At 40.1% G+C, this 13,957-nt stretch overlaps 1 protein-coding gene across 2 annotated transcripts in view; it reads right to left on the reverse strand.

Moving 5' to 3' along the window:
• Positions 1 to 13,957, reverse strand: part of LOC136666160 (homeobox protein cut-like 2) — a 220,017-nt gene that overhangs the window by 14,665 nt on the left and 191,395 nt on the right. For both annotated transcript variants that reach the window (XM_066644204.1, XM_066644205.1), the window contains 8 exons: positions 11,232 to 11,280; positions 9,629 to 9,730; positions 9,131 to 9,331; positions 7,827 to 7,885; positions 7,665 to 7,713; positions 7,211 to 7,310; positions 5,495 to 6,136; positions 4,763 to 4,864 (listed from right to left, as the gene is read on the reverse strand). In XM_066644204.1, coding sequence (XP_066500301.1) covers positions 4,763 to 4,864; positions 5,495 to 6,136; positions 7,211 to 7,310; positions 7,665 to 7,713; positions 7,827 to 7,885; positions 9,131 to 9,331; positions 9,629 to 9,730; positions 11,232 to 11,280 — 1,304 coding nt within the window. The remainder of the gene's footprint in view (positions 1 to 4,762; positions 4,865 to 5,494; positions 6,137 to 7,210; positions 7,311 to 7,664; positions 7,714 to 7,826; positions 7,886 to 9,130; positions 9,332 to 9,628; positions 9,731 to 11,231; positions 11,281 to 13,957) is intronic.

Here is a 13,957-nt window from a genome sequence, read left to right on the forward strand (position 1 = left end):
AAAGGGCAATTTTAAAGAACTATGAAAAACAACACAGCCTATACAGAGAAAAAAACTTTATATATAGTATTTTTAAGGTTTAGTGATCTGTTTATATTTATATTTTTTTGTCACTTAGAAAATCAATAAGACAACTTATTCAGGGGTGTCCAAACTATGCAAGACTGACAAATAAAAATATTTAGGGGAAATCTGGTTTATGTATCGTTTGAATTGCGTGTGATATGTTATGAGCCTAATTCCGTAAGTCATAATGTCATAAAGTCATACTTGACATGCGGTGTTGTAAACTGTGCCAATGCGATGTACCATCTACCTTGCCAGGAGATACTGACACCTATAAATGACTTTTAGTCCTCTGCTTTTTGTGCTGACACAGACATTTATCATGATATTAGCATGGGAACAGCTTGTAGTTCAGTGGTCTGAGAACACACTGACATTGGGATATGTGCTAATATGGGATGCTATGTTTGTAACATGCCACTTGTTTAGCTTTAAGGTCAGTTTACTAGCATTTAAGGCACCTAGGTTTAGCTAATACATGGATGTTTGGCACCTACTTTTAGCTAAGTGCCCATATAAACATACAAGTGCTTGTTAAATGTAGGCAACTGGAAGGTGTTCCACAATGGAATATATGCCAATGTCACAAAAACAAATGTCAATGACATAGTCATATGCCACTATCACAAAAACAAAAAAAATTCAATGCCAGTGGCATATGCCACCATTACCCTTAAATAAGATGTCGACACCACTGGCATATGCCATTGTCACCCAAATGTAAGATGCAAATGCCATTTAATGTTATTACTGTTTCTCAACTTGGAGTAGAGGACAAGATCTTAACTGTTTGTACCAAAATTATTGACTAGACATTGATGGACCGTTGTATTGCATTTCGTCTAAAAATGATTGCTAGGGACAATTCAATAGCTGGATTGGTATACAGACATGTCCATACTGTCTCTACCCAACTCTATCAAAGTTAAAATTAAAGTTAAAGCTGCCGGTCAATGTAAGCAACGGGCCGTTTGAAGACCCCTGCTATATAGTATGTACTATGTATATATGGCAGGCAAGTACACAAAATACGAACCTACTACACCGTTTTTTACTATCAGGGCATAAAAGAACGCACATCATACCAAGTTGCAGCTTCCACATCGCCTGTCATTTTTTTCCAAGGCCAAAACACTAATGACTCTCTCCACGCTATGTAATGTACAGTGTAGGTCAGAAAATAATGGTTTCTGCAATTAAATAGTGCACTGCATGTCAGATAATAAAATCATTTGTATTTGATATCAGCTTCACATCCTTCTTTCCAATATTTAGTGCACTGTGTGGAGTAACATATTTTATATTCTGTGAAATGCACACAATGTGTGACAATTGTGTCCATTATTACTACACTCAAAACTTGATTGGTTCTAAATAGGCACTGTGGATTTTTTTTTAATATACTCAACTTTTAACCTATACTACTACACACTCAAACACTAGTTAGAATTTGTATTGTGTGAAATTGGAATGCCTCTAGGGCTGGTTCACTGTGAGCTTTATTTATATGTATGATCACAATCAAGTTGTATTTCATATCAGAAGTAATACAGTCATACTTTCATAAGCAATTTATTGGAGGTCTCAATATCCAAGGTACACACTCTCCCTAATGAATGATCAGAGATTGTGAGTACCATGTCCTTTAGCTAAAAGACAGCAGACTTTAAGGTTATTTCAGGGCAGTAAAACTTTAGATCTATTATACCATCTCAAACCCCCACCTTCTCTATACGTTTAAAAAGTACACTTGCATAAGCTGCGCTAATTTTGTATTTGACCTATACTTTCTAAAAATACATGCAGGTATGAGGGTACGATGTACTACTTTCACTCTATGCCTTAGTGGTTATTCATTTTAATTTAAAAAACGTACTTCAACCAAACACAAATGCGTAGGACACAGTGAGCCAAAGTCTGCTTGAGGATATAATGTATTATTTAACGTTTCATAAAGTGAGTGCACGGGTAGATTAAAGGGACAATGTAATGTAGATTTTTTTAAGTTTGAATAATGAAAAAAACTAACTGCTTAAAACAAAGATGAATATTTAAAATGTACTTGTCATGAGTATTAACATGCCACATGAATGATTAATATAATCCTGCAGAAAACAAATAACTGGGATTTACCATTCAATCCAATTCAATAACTGATTATACAGCTTTTCCAACTGATTTGTTATTATTTTATGTTCAGTCTGTGCAAAATAGTTCACTCACTGATTGTGGAAAGAGAAATCTGGGATATAATACGGAGGAGAAAACTTGAATATTTGATTCATACACAAAAATCAGCTATAACATTAAAAAAAGGCCTCCTTGTCCCTACACTCATTGTATCTGGTCCAGTGTACCTCCCACTGATCTTGTTCCTTAGTGGTCAAAACCCCCACAGGACCACTAGAGAGCAGGTATAGTTAGGGTGGTGAATCATGTTCTGAGCTGCAGTGACACTGACAGTTACTGCATGTTGCACTGGCACTGTATCATACACTGCAGTGCTGCTGGAGTTTTTGGTGAGAAGCACATCATGGAACTGGCTTATAACACACTCATAAACATACTCACTGACACATGGTCAGAATTATATTTCTAATATACTACCACTCATTTAAGCATTGCTGCACAGTAGGGCACTTGCATCAATGACAATTTGTGATCTTGTTAAACATTGTAAGCCCATTGTATAGTCACACCTACTTTGATGGTCTTCCTTTTAGATGTAAAGATAGTTTGTGTCCTTCATAAGGGATTAGAAGATGCTGTTCATAGGATGCTTGCTGGACATTCTCAGTTTAGCAGTGACACTGAGGGAGTTAAGACCTATGTCTGTTCAGAGATTGTGCTTGATAATGGATTCTAAGGGTTTTGTACAGTTGGCCCAAAAAAGTTCATGAAAACATTCAAAATGTAACCACTGGTAAACCTGAATGAAGTTCTTTATTACAATTTATTTTAAAAACAATGATAAAATATTTAACCATTTGAGAAGAACACTTTAAAGCCAGGTTCCTTACTGTTTTTCCATTTTTTTTAACAAGGCTGAACTGAGGCTGAATAAGAAAAGATAAAGAAAAACTATTTACCATGTCATAAAGTCACAAATATTTTGAAATTACAGTGGTAATACTTTATAGATTAAAGCTGTTATTTTAAGAACTGTAGGCTACTGGATGTCATCTTGCTCCACTGCAAAAACAATGTGTTTTATGGTAAAATGTGTGTGAGGTGCAGGGAAACTGGAGATAATGAATCTCCAAACATTTGGATTCAAGTGGCCTTAAAATGCTGTTGAACCCAATGACCAGTTTATATTTTTGTTATTTTATTCCACTCTATATAACGTTAATACTGTTAGTTCAAAAGGGGCCATTAAATTACAGCTTCACAGTCATTGTGATGATTCACTGACCTTGTCATAGGGAGCCTTTATCGTTTCTACTCAGGGCTCTGTACTTTATGTATATATATATATATATATTTTTTTTTTTTTTTTTTTTGCATGCTTTATACAAAATTATTCTAGAATAATTGCTAAAAATTACAGATATAATGTTTAGAAAACACAACATTTATGGGAAATAAGCATTTTGAAATAAATAAAACTGAGAAGTCATCAATATAATAAGTTATATGCTTTAAAAGTCTATATGACAATCCAGCGTGGCGCTTGGAGCAGGTGCACACAGCAGCTCTCTGCTCTTGTATCAGAAGGTGAAGGTGGTGTGGCGCTGTATTAAACAGTGTTTTAACTCTATAATGATGCAAAGAACGGTCACATTGTTTTCCTTCAGCTGTGTGTTTTCTTCTATTTTGTCATCACGTACAGAATTCTCGCTTAGTTTCTCTGTTTTTGTCTCTGGATTTAGTCCTTGTGGGCTTTTTTTATTTCGCGGGCTTGGTCTCTGCTTGTTTTTCTCGTTTCTGCTCTGCCTTTTTTTGTAATAAAGTCCAGACTACTCACGTCTGTCTCTGTCTTTACTTATTTCCAGTAAGCAGCTGAAACGGGGCTGTCTTTACACGGATTTCTCAAAAAAACAGGGGGATCACATTCCCTCTCTGGGAATAATTGGGGAATGCTGTCCACACTGTTCCCTTACAGATGTAATCAACTACACTGTATGTGTAGCACATTGTAATTTTTTTTTTTTTTTTTAAACACAAACAAATTTATTCGGGGCATAATTATGAAAACCGTGAAACATTATTTGTAATTTACACATTGAAATTTTAGATTTTCAGTTTTGAATAAATTCCTTAATTAAGTAGTTCATTTTTCGGCATCCCATCTCTTGTTGCTTCACGGACCACACCAAATGTACCACAGTTTGAGAGCTAGGGGGAGCCCCTATATCTTACCTACTGTTCCTTTAAGCACAAGACCAGAATATTGTTAGATATTTTGTTGAAAATCCTGCAGGAATATTCCAACCAGTTTGCACTATGAATACTGTAAAGCACAAAAGTGGAAATGTCCCAGTGGGGGGAGGGGGGGCTGTTTGCTGTTGGAATCCTGAATTCTGAAGTGTATAAAAGCATTATGCAAGGTCAGAAGCATGCCTCCCTCCTTTTGAAAGCATATTGGGTAATGCCGATTTGTTTGACATTGGGCTTCCCAACACAGTGAATGTGCAGCTGAAACGTCCACAAAGAAATTTTTAGACCATTCTACATCTAGAAAAGCTACACTTACCTCCTCGTTGGGACTGGATCTCTTTTTTAGCTTGTTCCAAAATGTTCTTGATAGCATCGTCTGACCCAGTTTCTGGAGTTCGAATGCGAGGAGTGATGCTCCCTGCCATGGAGGTTAAGAGTAGCAAAGAAAGGGAAAGAGAGTGGGGGAGAGAGAGAGAGTGAGTGTGGGGAGGGAAACAGAGAGAGACACAGAGAGTGAGACACTGAGAGAGAGACAGATACAAAGAGACAGACAGATGAGGTGAGTGGGATGGTTGATCAGAGAGGAGTTCCAAAGCTTTCCCTTTGACTGCTAGATCAATGGTAGCCTTTGAGAACTCGGCATCAAGTGAGGGTTTCAGTAACACGTGAAAGCTCCCCTTTCAAAGCAGAGAAAACCCGAGAAGAAAACAGAGTTGAAAGTATCACAACAAATATGGGGGAAAAGGAAGCATTGCAGCAACACTTGGGGTTTCAGGTGTTACACTGGAGCTGACAGGAGCATCTCACTCGAAGGGTGAGGCTGACAAAATGGCAAAGTAGCTATACGTCAGGATGAAGCTGGAGAGCAACAGATGGAAACATACGTGAGTGGGCAGATGACGGATAAGAATTAAAAACAAATTAATAACAAAAAAGAGAGGTCCCTTAAAATAGACAAAAGTGGTATAACACTTCTTGAAATTTATCCATAATCACACTTGACTTTGTCTGTAGGAGGTCTTGTAATGTGAGACCTGAGTGCCCTCACCTCTTTGGCGAACCTGAATGGTGCGCAAGGCCAGGATGTTCTGCTCGTCCGAGAGGAACTGCTTCATCTTGATGAAAGGCTCCTTCCCTTTGACCGTCAGCTTCCTCCAAGGTTTGGGCCGAGCCAGAATCTCACTGACAGAGCCTTGCGAGAGGCCCAGCACGTAGTGTCCGAACACCCTCTGACCAATGTTGTGTTTGAGTAGCTGCTCTTTCACCTGGTAGGCTATCTCTGCTGTGTCCAGCTGATCGTCGTCTCCGCCACCTGAGCTACCACTTTCTGATTGGTCGCTGCTGGGCAAACCCGTGTCCATGGCCACGGGGCCTGAAGATCCTGGATTGGCTGACATGAGGGCAGCTTTAGCTGCGAACAGGGCAGTGGGGAAGGACAGGAGAGAGGAGCCGTCCTTCTTGAAGTGAGGAGAGAGGAGCTGTTTCTGTAGGAGGTGCTCTCCGGTCAGTTTATCACCAGAGAATGGAGAGACGGAGAAAGGGCGTGGAAGGTCATGGGCTGCCGAGGACCCGTCGGGATTAGGCGGTCCTGGACTAGAGGAGGACTGACCGTCCATTGGTAACGCCCCTGGAGGGGAGGAGTATGAACCCATAGGTCTGCCAAGATCCTTACTGGAGCCATTAGATTGATCTGCATATTGAAAACATCCAGAAGAGAAAATATGAATATATAATTAATTGATATGGTACATTTTAACATTTACATTCACTCTGATTTCAATTGATATATTTGTAAATGGCATGTGCTAGAATCCAAGTTTATGTTTTCATTTATAGCAGAAATGGACATTACTCTTTAATTACTAAAAAATACGCTAAAATACTATATAAATTATAAAGTAAATAACATTGGCTACTTCTCTAATGTCACAAATACTGCAAGAAATATATATGGGGGAATATGTGTTCTGCAAAATAAACCAGGTGTGTCTTTATTATGTCAAGCAAATCTGATTATTAAAAAAGAACTATATGATACACTCAAATGTTGAGGAGCACAATGAATGGTCTTAGGTACATTAAAGAGAATATCTGAAACATTATTCAAATATTATTTATTATTTGTAGTTTACTACTTTTAGCCTTTTTTTTCTTTAGTTTATAATTCTACTATCTTTAATTTCCTCAAATACAAATTTTATAATCAATAAAAATGGTAATATTATCATTTTATTACTACATTTTCTGACCAGTCGTGTATTAGATACTAACTCCACTGTAACACTTTACACTTTTGTCAGCTGCTTGTAAAGCATCTCCATTCCCTTTTGTTTGTTTGTGTGTGTGTGTGTGTGTGTGTGTGAGAGAGAGAGAGAGAGAGAGAGAGAGAGAGAGAGAGAGAGAAAGTGACAGAGAGGCAGAGAGAGAGAGAGAGAGAGAGAGAGAGAGAGACTAGGAGTGACAGTTATGAGATTTATCCCATATTTCAGCATAAAAATAATGTAATCTACATTCTGAAGTCAACTTTAGTGGTGCTGTGTTTTCATCGCCAAATAAAACCATAGATACATCGCTACCCTCTGTAAAACAAGTGAATTATTAGTTCTAAAGCTAAAATTATTAGTAATTTGTTATTATAATTTTCATTAAAAATTCCAGATTAAACTGTTCCAGATTAATTATGCCTTCACACGTTAACACTAACAGCACAGCAATTATATTTGATAAAAGCTATTATTATACTGAAAAAGTTTGTACTCTTTACCATTGCTGTGTATGACTCTGGCTTTGTCCATCAGAAATTTGTGGGAGGGGAGGAAGGCCTCTTTATCCAGCAACAGAGCCTCTGCAGCTTTGGCAGATTCCTGTATATATATATATATACACACACACACACACACACACACACACACACACATACATACACACACATACACAAAGGGAGTTAAACTCAGATTAATCAATTCTAGTGGCTGAGGGTGCGCACATCCACATTATGGATGAAGGCTAGCGAGGCATTCACTTGCATCGTGGCAGAGTTTCCTCATTGACAGATCTGGACTATAGAAAGAAAAACAAAGGTGTTTTTTGTGGAAAAGTGAACTCATTTGTCTATTGTTTTGGGTGGCGCACAACAACATGCCAATAGAACTCAGAACGGAGATGGGAATTAACCCTGAGCAATGCAAGCTCACAAATTTTAAAGGCAGATCTCTCACCTGGGATGAGCTTCCATTTGCGGACGCCAGTTTCATTGCTTTTAGAATGCTGCGGGGAGGGAGAGGGAAATTAAGATTGTCCTTACTAAGAATCACATACTGCCCACAGCGATTCATTCATGTTAGCCCTTAATGTATGTCATTAAGATGTGATGCTTTTACCTGAGTTCTGTTTTGATCTCTTCGTAGTCAAGTTGAGACTGCAGTTTAGCTTCTAGTCTCTGTGAAAGACACAGGAACAGGAAATCACACAGAAAGCTTAGAAAAGGACAGCTTTATGAGTGCCTTCTTTGGTTTTAGCACAGAATCCTTATGAATTTGCACCTAACATTGGCAATCACCTGCTGAGTTTTTCAACAAAGTTAGAGACACACACTCACACACACACACACCCACACAGAGAGAGAGAATGAAGGACAAATTCCTTTTCCATTGCAGGTTGAGAAAAATTTTATGAAAATAGCAACAGTATATTTGTTTCACATCTTCCAGCTAACTCTGCCAACTCTTTAATCTCCTGGAGTGTTAGCAAGTCTTGTTGTGTAGCAACCGGTGCAAGCCAAAAAAAGGGCACAAAAGCATGCCTGAATACTGCGCCGACAAACACTTAAGGCAAATGAATAGCAAGGTCGTTGTTTTGCATGAGCAAATCATATGCTTCAACTCAAACTTCAGCTCATTCAACTCCTCGCAGCAGCATTTCTCAGCTTTAGCTGTGGAGTGAAGTGTTTCATATTTTTCAGCTCATAAACATCTGTTTCAGCTCATGAAGAAGCTGGCAATTATGAGTCATGGATGGTATTATTTTAGTATATTTTGCATGAGTGTGCAGCATGACTTTGCAGCAACAAGTTAGAAAATGATAACTGGAACTGGACAAGAAATTATTTGGCAAATTGCCAATATCCAAAAAAACATCCAAAAACATTAATCTCCAAAATAGGAACTATACAGGAGAAAGAAAAATTCTTCTTAACTGTCAATGAAAGAGAATGTAAAAAGATTTTATTTTTTAGGAAAAAATTCAAGAAAGAAAAAAAGAAGAAAAAGAAGGAAGAAAGAAAGAAAGAAAGAAAGAAGGAAAGACAAAAAAGAAAAAGAAAATGAAACAAAATAAAGAGAGAAATTGGGGTTTAAAGAAAAAAATGTAAGAAAAGAATGAGAAAAAGAAGCAAAGAAAAGAAAGAGGGAAGGAGGAAAGAAAAGAAACAGAAAAAAGAAAACAGAAGAAAAAATATAAAGAAAAGAAACAATGAATAAAAAATGAGATGCAGAGAATAAGAAAATGAAAAAATGAAAAAAAAAAATGAAAAAAATGATAGGAAAAAAAAGTGAAAAATTGAGAAAAAATGAAAAGAAAATAAGGAAAGAAGAGAAAATGATAAAAAGAACAACAGAACATGAAGAAAAAACCTTCAGGAACATAAGAAAAAACATTTTTGCTGAAACATTTGAGGCAAACTTACTTCCACAGCCTGGCTCTTATAGGCCATCTGGCGCTCTAGCTCTGCGATCTGATTGGCTGAGGAGTCCTGTACTTCTTGCAAAGTGAACTGCAGCCTCTGCACGTTCTCCAGCAGGCTCAGGATCTCTCTGTCCTTTGAGAACAGCATGGCCTCCAGCCGCGACGCAGAACACTCATCCTTCTCATCCCTCTCTCCTCTCCCCTAAGATGAGCACAGGCATGGGGACGGAGAGCAAGTGGGGGGAAAAGACGAAGGGGAAAAAAGGAAAACTTGAAAATCCTGTTTCAACTTCAAAATGTCTGTCTCTATCTCTCTTCCACCAGTTTCCTATAATCACATTGCTTCAAAGAGTCACTAATGAGGAGCCTGTAGTCTGAGGGGCTACAGTACGGACAAGTATTGCTTTCTTTTGAATATGGTTCCGGACGAAATTAAGGACTTTGTGCACTTCTCTCCCTTTAATGTTTAAATTTTTGGCGAGAGGGGATTCGCTCCTACCTCACTGGGACCCTCGTCAGAGGGGCCACTCCCTTTTGAACTGCTGTGGGCACTGAGCTGTTCCCTCAGACGTTCCACCTCCCTCTGGGCCAGCTCTGCTCTCTACCATCAAACACACACACATACACACACACAGTCCAGCTTTAGTGGGCAATGTTATTGTGCAGTGAGTTTCTCTTAAAAGTTAACCCTTAAAACTAACAAAACATAAAACTCCAGTTATAGTGAAAACTTTCAGAAAAGCAGAATGGTCTACTTAGTAACATTACGGATCATACGAATTTATAATCATAAACTAGAATGACATCTTTAAAGTCCACTAACATCAGCCAAAACATTAAAATGACCTTGTCCTCTAGAGTTCAGTGGCTCCCTAAGTGGGGGGCACAACAGATGCATTTGGAGATGCAGCAAGGCCAATGAATGAAAAGCATGATGCACATTATTATTATCGTAATATTTCCACTGTAAAGGTATTTTGTCACTTTAATTTTGTCAATAAGAAGTTTAAAATTATAAATTACACTGGAGTCTGGAAGCAAAATATGTGCATATGGGGGTTGGGGGCTTGAAAACACAAATACAATAAGAAAATGCTCTGGATATTTTTGGTTGGTGGACTCTTTTCAGTCCTGACCCTGAGATATTTACAAACTCCAGCAGCAACTGCTGTGTCTGATCCACTTGTACCAGTGCAGCACACACTAACACACCACCACCACGTGTCACTGCAGCAGAATGATCCACCAGCCAAATCATACCTGCACTGTGGTGGACCTTTGCCAAACGGGGTGAAAAGGGGCAAAGAATGCAGAGCAACGAATGGACCAAAATTTGTTTTTGTAGAACAACAACGTGCTCCTGTATGGTCAATGGGGCTGATAAAATGTGTTGGTAGAACCAAGGCCATTTTAAGAATGCTCTGATGTCTCTAGCAAATGCATTGGCAAATAATGAAAAACTAATGAATGAATTAATAATTTATTGATTAATTAAATAGCAAAATTACATTTTTGAAGGGTTAAAACATAGTAATAAAAGACAGAGTAAATGAAATGGTGAGAGAGAGAGAGAGAGAGAGAGAGAGAGAGAGAGATTGCCTCTCTCTCTCTTTCCTTGTTCTGCTGAGGTGAGTGTTTACTCGCAGGCACTTTCTTCCCAAACTGTTTACCTGCTCTGTCACACTCGGCCTGCTAATTAATGACTCATTTTCAGAACATTTATCTAAGAGCTGCTGGCGAAGGGGAGAAAGAGAAAATCGCTGCGGAAAGAAAGAGGGGGAAAAAAAAGAAAAACAAAAAAAAAAGGAAGCAATCAGCGCAACGAGGCAACTAACAGCCTCCCCGTGCTGTCGCCACTCAGCTTCGCGCTGCATCACGCCTCTCTCTCAGCAGCCGGCACACTTCGCTGTCTGGTGGCCCTCCGCTGCCTGCAGAAAGCAGACGGCTAATCACGGGGGCCCTCAGAGCATGAGGGGCGGGGGCAGAGGAAGAGGGGCCGCAGGGGCGTCTAATTAAAGCCCCGAGGCTTGATTACAAAAGGTGATTATCTTAACAAATGCAGGATCCTCAATCAGCGGCGGAACGGAGAGGCCCACACTCACCTGGTTGGCCTTCTCCAGGTTCGTCCTGAGCACGCCCACTTCCTCCGCTCTGGAAGACACAATAAACGGCAGGGTGTCAGACAACAACAAGCGTGACGTTTTAGGTCACACAGCATCAATATTGACAGCACATCTCACTATGCACCACCACCGCACGAAAAACTTCTCCTAACCAAACCGTCTTTTATCTCCGGTGTTTATTAATGTATGACGCACGGCCTCGCATCAAATACACCACTCCAGAAACCAGAGCTGCCATTGTCACACACCGCCGATCCTTGCTCCGTTCACAAAACAGCCTCTGTGTTGTAAACAAAAAAACAAACGAACTATAAAACTCCCTCCAAAGTTGCCAAGAGCTGCAGAAAGTCGCTGAAACGAGAGTGGGGAAGAGAAAAAAAAAGGAAAAAAAGGGAAAAAAAAAAGAAAAGAAGAAGCAAGGTCTCCTGTCATTAAAGCAGAGTGAGTCACATCTATTGCACATTATTCGACATCACATCTCGACATGCCTACACACTCCCAACAATCAGAGAGCTCTCATTTGAATAGCGTCTCGGGGAGATTATTCATAAGGTTTGTTTGAAGTTCAACAGTTTCCTCTCAGTCATCAGGGAGTTGATTTTCAAAAGGTGGAGAGGCTGAATAATGAGGAAGGCTGAAAGATTGATTAAATACATGAATCTCCGAGGTTCCTCTAAACAAAGATCCCCTCTCAATTAGAGCACATTTGCTTTAAGAGCAAAATCAGAGAGACGGGCTCCACTCAAGACTCTGTACCACCTTTTGAACTCACCATACCACACGCTTAAGTGTGACTTTGTTCCTCTCTGCCTCTCTCTCTAAGGGTAAATAGCGCCTCAGCTAATGAATTCCTAGGTGTACGTGGCCGAGCTTTGTGAGAGATCGCTAAACTATGTGAGCATGTGTAGCGTCAGAATGACAGTCAGAAAAGTAAAGAGCGATCTGTTGTGCCAGTAGTTCTCAAATACTGCTGCTGAACATCAGAGAGAGAGAGAAATAGAGAAAAAGAATGTGAAAGAGAGAGAGAGACAGACAGAGAGTCAAATGGAAAATTCTTCAAATCCAACTGAATGGAGAGTGCAACGCTTTATCTGAAAACTTTCAGTTCAATTGCAGCATGGATTAAGCCTGGAAGAAAATCCATTACTCGAGCGTTCTTGGGCCTACCATAGCAGAACCGAACAAAGCGGCCGTTTATTGTGAATGCCTATCGACAGGGGCCCTCGTATGAGTTCCAGATTCGTTCGAGGCGTGAGCTGGAAACATTATGTCGGCAGATGATGACAGGCCCGAGTGTTTGCTGAGGCAATCTGTAAATGGAGCAATCCTTCCTCGGGTCTGTCAGAGGCCGACAGCCAGAGCCATGCAGACAAACAGAGAGGGCTAACATCCTGCTGCCCGGCCCTGGACAAGCACACGCTCCTGTGCAGGGCTGGAGCTGTAAAGACAGCTGGGATGGAGACGGACCTTGAAAACACAATAATTCGAGTGGATATATGGTTTGAAGGCGTGTGACTGGAGAATTGAATTTTTAGCACAGTGATACTGGAGTGGCCTTGCCATGCACGTTATGGTGTTCACCCTGCTTTCACATTGGACCGGCTAATTGGCTAATTAACAGGTCTTTTCTGATTGAAGTGTGTATTTTGGAGCAGGGCAAACACAAACCTTATTGAGGCAGGGCTACTCCAGGATCAGGATAGGAAATCACTGACAGATTAGAAAGGGCTGACAGGAAAGCTTCCATACCTTATGTTCTTTAACATCAGCTGCATCCAAAAGTACTTATGATCCTACACCAGAAGTCTACAAATCTGGAACTTGGCCAGGATTTTAAAATAGCCAGCTGGGACAGGGTCAGGTATAGTGTCATACAGACTGGCCATTTAAAAAACCTGGATCCAAGGTCTGGATTTAAAGACCTCTGCCGTACTCTCTGAATACTGGACGATCACTGGATGAGAAATACCTTGTTTCTACATTCATTCTCCATTTTATCAGTTCTACTGACCATAGAGAAGCACTTTTTAGTTCTACAAATACAGAATGTAGTCCGCTGTTTCTCTCCATACTTTCATATCCCCCTTTCACTTTGCTCTTCGATGATCAGGACATTCACAGGACCATCAATGAGCAGGTATTAATTGGGTGACACTAATGTGGTGGATCAGACACAGGAGGACTGCTAGAGTTTTTAAAGTCCTCAATGTCACTGCTGGACTGAGAATAGTCCACCAACCAAAAACTTCCAACCAACTGCATCCTGTGGGTGGCGTCTAGTGTCCACTGATGAATGACAAGAGCACGGCAAACACAAACTGGGCAGCAACAGATAAGCTACTGTCTCCGACTTTGCATCTACAAGGTGGACCAAGAAGGTAGGCATGTCTAGCAGAGTGGACAGTGAGTGGACACAGTGGTTAAACACTAGAGCAACACTGCTGTGTCTGATCCACTCGGACCAGCACAACACACACTAGCACACTCCACCACATCAGTGTCACTGCAGCGCTAAGAATGCTCCACCACCCAAATCCAAATACCTAACCTTGTGGTGGTCCTGTGGGGGTCCGGAGGGATAAGAGAGTATGCAGTGAAACAGATGGACTACAATGTGTAATTATAAAACTACAACATGCTCCTGTATGGTCAGTGGAGCTGATAAAATGGACAGTGAGTGTAGAAACAAGTTAGGTGTTCCTAAC

The sequence above is a fragment of the Hoplias malabaricus genome, chromosome 14 (assembly GCF_029633855.1).
Source record: "Hoplias malabaricus isolate fHopMal1 chromosome 14, fHopMal1.hap1, whole genome shotgun sequence".
Taxonomy (NCBI): domain Eukaryota; kingdom Metazoa; phylum Chordata; class Actinopteri; order Characiformes; family Erythrinidae; genus Hoplias; species Hoplias malabaricus.